We start from the raw sequence: 8,959 nt of genomic DNA on the forward strand, positions 1-8,959 counted from the left end.
AATGCCTAAGGCACTTGACTGCTAACCAGAAGGCTGGCAGTTCAAACCCACCAGCCACTCCTTGGAAGGAAGGTTGGGCAATCTACTTCCATAGTGATATTGCCTTGGAAGCCCGAGGAGGAGTAGCTGTGAGTCGGGTACGACTAGACGGCACAACAACAGTCTCTCGTTCAGGGCACTTTGAGCACAGTCAGCCAAGGGAGGATCCCAGATACGCTAAGTCTATCCCTTGGGAATAATTGTGATACTTTAAAATTTGGCAGAGACTTCTAGAAATTGTACAGTGAGGGCAAAGCCTGAACTTTCACTGCTCATTCTCTACAAAAATGTTTTCATTTATGTATCGTCTCCTCATAAAAGCCTTCCCAGATCACCCTGTTTAAAGAAGCATCCCAGTCACTTCTGCCCCCTTATCTCACTTTATTTTAAAAATGTATTAGTGAATATCTGAGATATATCAAAAAAACTCACTTAATTTTCTTCATAGCATTCCTCACTATTTGGCATTGTATTGTATATGTATCTGCTTTTTTATTCCTCATTCTGTTGTCCTATTCACAGCCACAGGAGGACCACCTCAAGCCTGGCAAGTACACAGATCTGTGTCCTTCACTAGACTATACCTTCCATGTTGTTGTTGATTCGAACTCATAGCAACCCCATGTGTCATAGAATAGAACTTCCCCATAGCATTTTCTTGGCTGTAATCTTTAAAAAGCAAATAGCCAAGTCTTTCTCCTGTACAGCTTCTGGGTGGGTTTGAACCACCTTTTGGTTAACAGCCAAGTGTTTAACCATTGTGCCACCATGGCTCCTTATATGTTCCATAAGGGGAGTGATTTTAGTTTTTCTGCTGCTAAGGCCCTGGCTTCTAGCATTATGCCTAGCATAATCATAGGTACTTGATTAATAATTATTGATTAATAATTATTGACTGAATGAGTTACTGTAAATGAGTGAGTGAAAAATGAACCAAGATATGATGATCATGCACCTTCTTACCTCAAGGAAGAAATAATCCTCTCTGTGTGCACACTGTTTCTTGGCAGGTGAGAGACTCTGCTCAGTCATTCCTGACGGTGCATGTGCCTCTCTATGTGTCCTACATCTATGTGACAGCCCCCCGGGGCTGGGCCTCCTTGGAGCACCATACCGAGATGGAGTTTTCCTTCTTCTATGACACTGTTCTCTGGAGAACAGGTATACCCATTGACACCTTAACTATTCCTGCCAAACAATCAAGCAAGATTAATAGAAAAAAATAAGTAGTGACTTTTAATAGTTGCCGCATTCCTCATCCTCTGACCTATACATAGTTAATGGAGGGGTGCGTCTAGTCTGCAAAGTACACAGAGCTGGGGTTCCTGGGAAAAAAGAGAGAGAGAGAGAGAGATCCATATATGCTGATGCTGAATGGCCTCTGTTGTTGTTTCTGTTAGGGGCCATCCAGTTGGTACTGACTTGCATCGACCCTGTTTATAACAGAATGAAACACTGCCCAGTCCTGTGCCATCCTCAAAGTCATTGCCATGCTTGAGTCCATCATCATAGCCACTGTGTCAGTCCATCTCATTGAGGGTCTTACCTTTATTCACTGACCCTCTACTTTACCAAGCATGATATCCTTCTCCAAGGATTGGTTCTCTCTCGCAACATGACCAAAGTATGAGAGATTAATTCTGTCCATTCTCATTTCTAAGGAGCATTCTGGCTGTACTTCCTCCAAGACATATTTGTCAGTTCCTCCAGCAGTCCATGGTACATTCACTATTCTTTGCCAACACTGCAATTAAAATGCATCAATTCTTCTACAGTCTTCTTTATTCATTGTCCAACTTTCACATGTATAGGAGGAGATTGAAAATACCATGGTTTGGATCAGATTAGTTCTTTAGTCCTTTAAATAACATCTTTGCTTTTTAAGACTTTAAAGAGGTCTTTTGCAGTAGATATGCCCATTGGAATACATGGTTGATTTCTTGATTGCTGCTTTCATGGGCATTAATTGTGGAACCAAGTAAAATGAAATTCTTGATAACTTCAGTCTTTTCTCCATTATAGAATTCTGCCCAGATACCTAGGAGCCCAGAGTAGAGGACAAGTGAAAGACAGCTCAGATCCTGTACTGCTCATTAGAGATTCAGAGGAGTATTCTTTCATAGACTAAGAATGTTAATTTTCTACTAGTTAACAGTGGTGGGAGCCATGTTGTTCGAGAAATAACCACTACCAGCAGTTGCGGTTAAGTCAGTTCTGACTCATGGTGACCCCAGATGTGTCAGAGTATAATTGTGTTCCATGGAATTTTCAATGGCTAGTTTTCCAGAAGTAGATACCAGGCCTTTTTCCAGGTGCCTTTGAGTGGACTTAAAAGTCCAGCCTTTTGGTTAGCAGCTGAGGGTGTCTGCACCACTCAGGGACTCCTCAAAGAAGTGAAAGTGTAAAAAAGAACCAAATAGAATGATCTATTTTACAATTTTAATTAGCAAGTATCTCTAAATAGACTAATGCTTATGTAAAAGTTAATTTTCTTTTAAGTTGCATTAAAATAAATGTGTATTTCTACTTAAAGTTTTCACTAGGATAACTTACATGTAGGTCACTGTCTAAGAAATATTCTCCATGCCCTAACTTGGATGTTTTATGATGCCTCTCTAGGAATCCAGACAGACAGTGTGCTCTCTGCAAGACTTCAGATAATCAGAATCTATATTCGAGAGGATGGCCGTCTAGTCATTGAATTCAAAACCCATGCCAAGTTCAGAGGTAATATCAGTGCTGTGTTTATCCAACTTATTTTATTAAAAATTTCAAAAATACAGAAAAGTTTAAGGAATACAAAAATGAAAAACATAGACCGTCTACTTAAACAATTAACATTTTACTGTACATATATGTACATACATATGCACACACACTATTTTTTTTAACATACCATTTGATGTCACCTTCCCCTAAATACTTTAGTAGGTATCTCCTAAGAGTAAGGACATTTTCTTATATAATCACAATATCATCACATCTAAGATACTTAACACTTATTCAATTATATTGAGTCCCTATTCATATTTCCTCTGTTGTCCCACAGTTTTTTTCCATCTGTTTTATATTTATTTTATATCTGTTTATATAAAAGGAACTAGGATCCAATCAACCAGTTGGTTTTTATAGCTCTTTAAATCTAGAATCTTGTTGTTGTTGTTATGTGCCATTGAGTCGAACCCGACTCATAGCGACCTCTCTTTGAGTTTCCGAGGCAGTATCACTATGGAAGTAGATTACCCAACCTTCCTTTCAAGGAGTGACTGGTGGGTTTGAACCGCCAGCCTTCTGGTTAGCAGTCAGAGGCCTTAGTCACTATGCTACCAGAGCTCCCAAATCTAGAATAACCTCATAGTCTCTTTATTTTTATTTGTCCTTGACAATATCTCAGTGCTGTTTTAAAGAGTAGAGATATCTTGCTGCTTAGCTTTTACCTTTTTAGTGATGTTTATGATTGTCCCCTAAATGTGATTTTCATCCAACGTTGATTTTTCTGTTTATAAGCTATTGAGACCTTTCTACCTCTGAGAATTGGTTGGAATTCAAAGGTAAATGTATTGGACACTCATTTGTTTATAAGCCAAACCAAGAAACCAAACCAACTGTCACTGAATTGTTTCCAATTCATAGTGATCCTATAGGACAGAGTAGACCTTCCCCCATAAGTTTTCAAGGCTGTAAATCTTTATGGAAGCAGATTGCCTCATCTTTCTTCTGCAGAACAGCTGGTGGGTTTGAGCCACTGCCCATTCAGTTAGCAGCTGAATGCTTTAACCATTATGACACCAGAGCTCCTTCATTGTTTATAAAGACTCCTATTATTGTGACTATGCTTATTAGCACTATTTCTACAAGGTATATTCATATTGTTTATAAACCAACAATCATAATGACTATCACAAGTAGGATGATGGAGGAGGGTGAGATGCTAAGCTGTCACAGCCAAGGTGGAAGAAATTCTAAAGAGTAAAAGGGTACAATCTTAATTTTTAATAAAATAAAAACATTAATTCAGTTCTTACACTTTCATAGGGCTTTACCGCAAGTATAATAAAACTCACAAACAAATGTGTATTTTTTCTTGAAACAGGGCAATTTGTGATGGAGCACCACACTCTCCCAAATATTAAATCTTTCATATTGACTCCAGACCACCTAGGAGGAATTAAATTTGATCTGCAGCTTCTATGGAGTGCTCAGACTTTTGATTCTCCATATCAACTCTGGAGAGCCACTAGCTCTTATAACAGGTGAATATAGGGATGGAGACTTTCAGGGGTAGATCTGAAACGTTTTCAGTTTCTTTCAGAAGCTAGGAGAACAGGGCTACCTTCAAAAGCTGGATTTCTATTTTAAAAAGGGTTTCCATGGACAAAATAGGGTAGAAATAACCTTCTAGCAAATATAAAAAGAAGCAAATAGAGTCAAGATCAACTTCTAATGTATAAGCCAGGAAGTGGTCACCCAATTCTAATGGTAAGATCAGAGAAGGCACACATCCATATCACTTCCACTCATATCTCATTGGCTAGAACCTAGTCACATGGCCACATCTACCTGCAGTGGAAGATGGAAATGTGTCAAGTTAAAACCCTTGTATAATAAAGGAATCTCATTCCAGTTACCACAACCAGTACAAAATCCAAGATCTCTGGTTATTAGGTCATATTTTATCCCTTATGACCCAATATCCTATAAAATAAATGAGAAGAGTTATTCTTCTCCCATACCCAATTTAAAGGTAGAATAGGAATTGGATAAATACAGTGAAATATCCCATTAAAAAAAAAACAAAAGAAAAATGAGAAAAACCATGGTTAAAACTACATCCACTCCTCTTTATCAACACTGTAAGGTTCAAAAGAACAGGTCATTATGCAAAAATCAGTGTTCTACAGAAGTTGAAGATGAACACATCAGATCACAGAATGTCAAATTACATCATTACCTAACTGCCAGATTATGTCATTATATAACTGCCAAATTTTACTATTACAGAACTGCCAAATTATCCCATTGCAAAACTGCCAAATTACATCATTATGTAACTGCCAAACCACTGAGAATCATGGTCCAGCCAAGTTGACACATAACTTAACCATTACAGCATTGTTACTTTTGCCTCGCACCTCAGTGTTCATTACTGTCATACCTGGTTAATGCACAAAGTATCTAGATAGCAGATTTTTTCTGTTATCATAAATGTGAAATATTGGATAATGAGATAGTCAATAAATGGGAGTAGATGTATTTCCATGAAAAGGATAATGGAATCTATCATATGTATTGTATTCCTAATTATACAGATTTAAAATTAAGATCCATATTTAGCATGAAAATCTTGTTCCAGTTTTATAGCTAAGAAGTGGCAGGATCAAGATTTGGAAACTGAGATTTTGTTAAGTTTCTTGGCTATATATGCATATTGTATTAAGAACGTGGCTTACAATTTTCAAAAATATTTCCTTAATTATAAATTTGAGATCTTAGATCAGGTGGGGTTTTGTGTGTGTGTGTGTGTGTGTAATGATTCATTTGAAATCAAGACATAAAAATCTTCAAGAAGATTCCTCATAGAAAGTTATGAGATTATTCATATGCTTTGTCCCAATTTATAGGCATAGAAATTGTGCTCCTTTAGTTCCTCTGCTGGTTCCCCATTGCCTACAAGATGAAATCCAAATTTGTTAGCTCATCTCAAACCTAGCCTTCTTTCCACATTGTTTCACCTCTGCCTGAACAGCCCAGCCCACCTATGCCTTGGTGTCTTTGTAATTTCCTCTGACCCTCCTGTTCTTTTCCTTCTAGAAAACTCTCAGTTCATTGAGATTCAGCTTAAAAACTGCCCCCTCTGGGACACCTTCCCCATAAGTGCTACAAGGTCCCTCCTTATTCCCAATTTGTTCCAGCTTCTTTCTTTCTTTTCTTTTTATTGTGACTTGGGTGAAGTTTTACAGAGCAAATCAGTTTTCCATTCAACAATTCATACACATTTTGTTTCATACTAGTGATTGCAATGCCAAATGTAACAGCACTCTTCCCACTTCATCCCTGTGCTTCCTGTTTCCCTTTTCCTTCTTTCCTGTCCCTTTCTACCTTCTGAACTTTGTCCTTGGGTCAATGCCTCCCTTTTGATCTTGAATGGTTGATTGTTGTAATACTTCACTGGTATTATTGTTCACCATATTATAGGCTGTCTGTTGTTTGGCTGAAAGTTGAGCCATGGCAGTGAGTTCAGTCCAGACTTGAAGGATGAATGAGGGCCATAATCTCTGGGGTTCCATCAGTCTCTATATAACCAGAAAGACTGGTCTTTGGTGTGATTTTGAGTTTAGTTCTAATTCTTTCCAGGAATTGTTACAGCTTCTACTCTAGTAAATCTTATTGCATTATAATGGCCTGTTTGCTGGCTCCATTTTCCACCAGCTTGTGGGCTTCTCATGGTAGAAGACATGTTTGATTTATCTTGAGTCCCCGGTACCACAGATATTAGCACATGGTTATTGTTAGATGCCATAAAGCTGGTTCTAACTCTTAGCGACCCTGTGTACAATAGAACAAAACACTACTTGGTCCAGCACCAGGCTCACCATCATTGCTGTGTTTGAGCCTGTTGTTGAAGGTCCTTATTCATTGTCCAGGTTTTGCATACATATAAGGCAAGTGAAAATATTGTGGCTTGAATCAGGCACACCTCAGTCCTCAAGGCACACCTTTGCTTTTTAATACTTTAAAAAGGTCTTTTGCAGCAAATTTGCCTAATTCAATACATCATTGATTTACTGACTTCTGCTTCTGTGGGCATGGATCCAAGTAAAATGAAATCCTTGACAACTACAGTCTTTTCTCTGTTTATCATGATGTTGCTTATGTCCAACTGTGAGGATTTTTGTTTTCTTAATATTGAGGCATATCCATGCTGAAGGCTGTGGTCTTTGATCTTCATCAAGAAGTGCTTCAAGTCCTCTTTACTTTCAGCAAGTAAGGTTGTGTCATCTGCATATCACAAGGTGTTAATGAGACTTCCTCCAATCCCCATGCCACATTCTTCTTCATATAGTCCATATAATTCATATAATCTTGGGTCATTTGCTCAGCATATAGATTTAATAAGTATGGTGAAAGGATATAAAATCCTTTAAATCCTTTTAAATCACACCTCTCCTGATTTTAAACTACTCAGTATCCCTTTGTTTTGTTCAGATGTCTGCCTCTTGCTCTGCTGTGTGTTTTGGTAACACATGGTAAGTCCTGCATAAATGTCCTGCAGGAACTACAGTAGGTGTAGGAGACCCTGCATAGTACAAACAGTTAATAGAAACAGTTAAATGCACTTGGCTGCTAACTAAAAGTTGGACATTTGACTCTACACAGAGGCACCTGGGAAGAATGCCCTAGTGATCTACTTCCAAAAAAAAACAGCCGTTAAAACCCTATGGAGCATAATTCTACTCTGACACATATGGGGCCACCATCAGTCAAAATCAACTTGATGGCAACTTGACTTTTAGAAACTTATGGTGGAAGTAAGGAGATAAAATACATAGATAATTGACAAACTAAAGAACAGCATTGAGCATTCTATGCTAAGTGCACCATGAGAGATATAGAAAGTCAAGGTCATAGTTGCTCTTAAAGAAGAGAAGAGGTGAGGCAACTTGTGATATGGGCAATGTTTTGTTTTCAGAAAGGAGGTGAGAAGAACTGCATTTAGGACTGTGTTTGACGTATTTGCAGGGACAGTGAGGACAATGGGAACAATGGGACAAATAGGAGAACAATGGGACTGTGGACTTGGTAGACCATGAAATTTGTCCTGTATTCATTCATTAGCAAATATTTATTGAACATTTAACACGTGTCAAGCAAGTTCTACACACTTGGAATACATCATTGAACAAAACAAAAATCTCTCCACTCAGCACTTCCAGTAAAGTAAGAGGCAAAGAACAGGAGTCATAACAAAGAAGTAAAATATAGCATATGTAAGAATGTGATAAGTGCTATGGAAAAATAAAATGTATAGAGATGTTAAGGGAAATCAGTAGATAATTTTATAATTTCAATTAGGGTGCTGACTATAGGGCTGGATAAGAAAGTACATTTGAGCAAAGACTTGAAAGAGGTGAGGGAGTCAGCCATGCAGATATCTGAGGGAAGAGGGTTTCTGGCAAAGTTCCTAATGTAGCAGCATGCCTGGCCTGCTCAAGGAATAGCAAAGAGGCCAGTGTAGCTGGAGTGCAGTAAGCAAGGAGGAAAAGAATAGGAGATGAGATCAAAGAGGTGAGGGGGTAGGTTTAGGGCCACCCGTGTGGTGTCTAGCAGGCCAATGTGCAGACTTTGGTTTTTACTGAAGGCTTTTACTCTAGTGCAATGAGAGCTGCTACAGAGTTTCAGCAGAACAGTGATGTCATCTCATCTCACATTTTGAAAACAAGAGCCAGGAATAACTGGTTGTTTCTAATGAAATATTTCTATTAATTAAGGTTCACTACTCATAAGGAACCTGGGTGATGGAGTGATTAAGCAGTCAACTGCTAACCAAAAGATTGGTCATTCAAACATACCATCTATTCTGTGGGGAAAAGATGGGACAGTCTACTTCCATAAAGATTATAGCCTTAGAGATTAGTGACTGGGATCTTAAAAGCTAGCAAGCTGCAATCTAGATGCAACGATGGGTCTCTCCTCGTCTAGAGCAAAGGAGAATGAAGAAAACCAAAATTCATAGAAACAATTAGTCCTAGCAACTGGTACACCATCCAATCTGCAGCCTATATGACTGTGAGACCAGAAGAACTAGATGGTGCCCAGCTATCACTGTCATCCATGTGGAAGGGGATCTATCTAGGAGATCCTTGATAGAGAGGGAGAACAATGTGGAACAAAACTCAAAATCATTTGGAGAAAAAAAAAA

At 38.4% G+C, this 8,959-nt stretch overlaps 1 protein-coding gene across 1 annotated transcript in view; it reads left to right on the top strand.

Annotated features, from left to right (window-relative positions):
• The window catches only part of FRAS1 (Fraser extracellular matrix complex subunit 1), a 541,721-nt gene that overhangs the window by 466,054 nt on the left and 66,708 nt on the right, over positions 1 to 8,959 (top strand). Inside the window, exons 66-68 of the mRNA XM_007950381.1 lie at positions 1,050 to 1,200; positions 2,659 to 2,766; positions 4,133 to 4,292. Coding sequence (XP_007948572.1) covers positions 1,050 to 1,200; positions 2,659 to 2,766; positions 4,133 to 4,292 — 419 coding nt within the window. The remainder of the gene's footprint in view (positions 1 to 1,049; positions 1,201 to 2,658; positions 2,767 to 4,132; positions 4,293 to 8,959) is intronic.

Source organism: Orycteropus afer, unplaced genomic scaffold, assembly GCF_000298275.1.
Source record: "Orycteropus afer afer isolate SDZICR_OR568_19922 unplaced genomic scaffold, OryAfe1.0 scaffold00270, whole genome shotgun sequence".
Classification (NCBI taxonomy): domain Eukaryota; kingdom Metazoa; phylum Chordata; class Mammalia; order Tubulidentata; family Orycteropodidae; genus Orycteropus; species Orycteropus afer.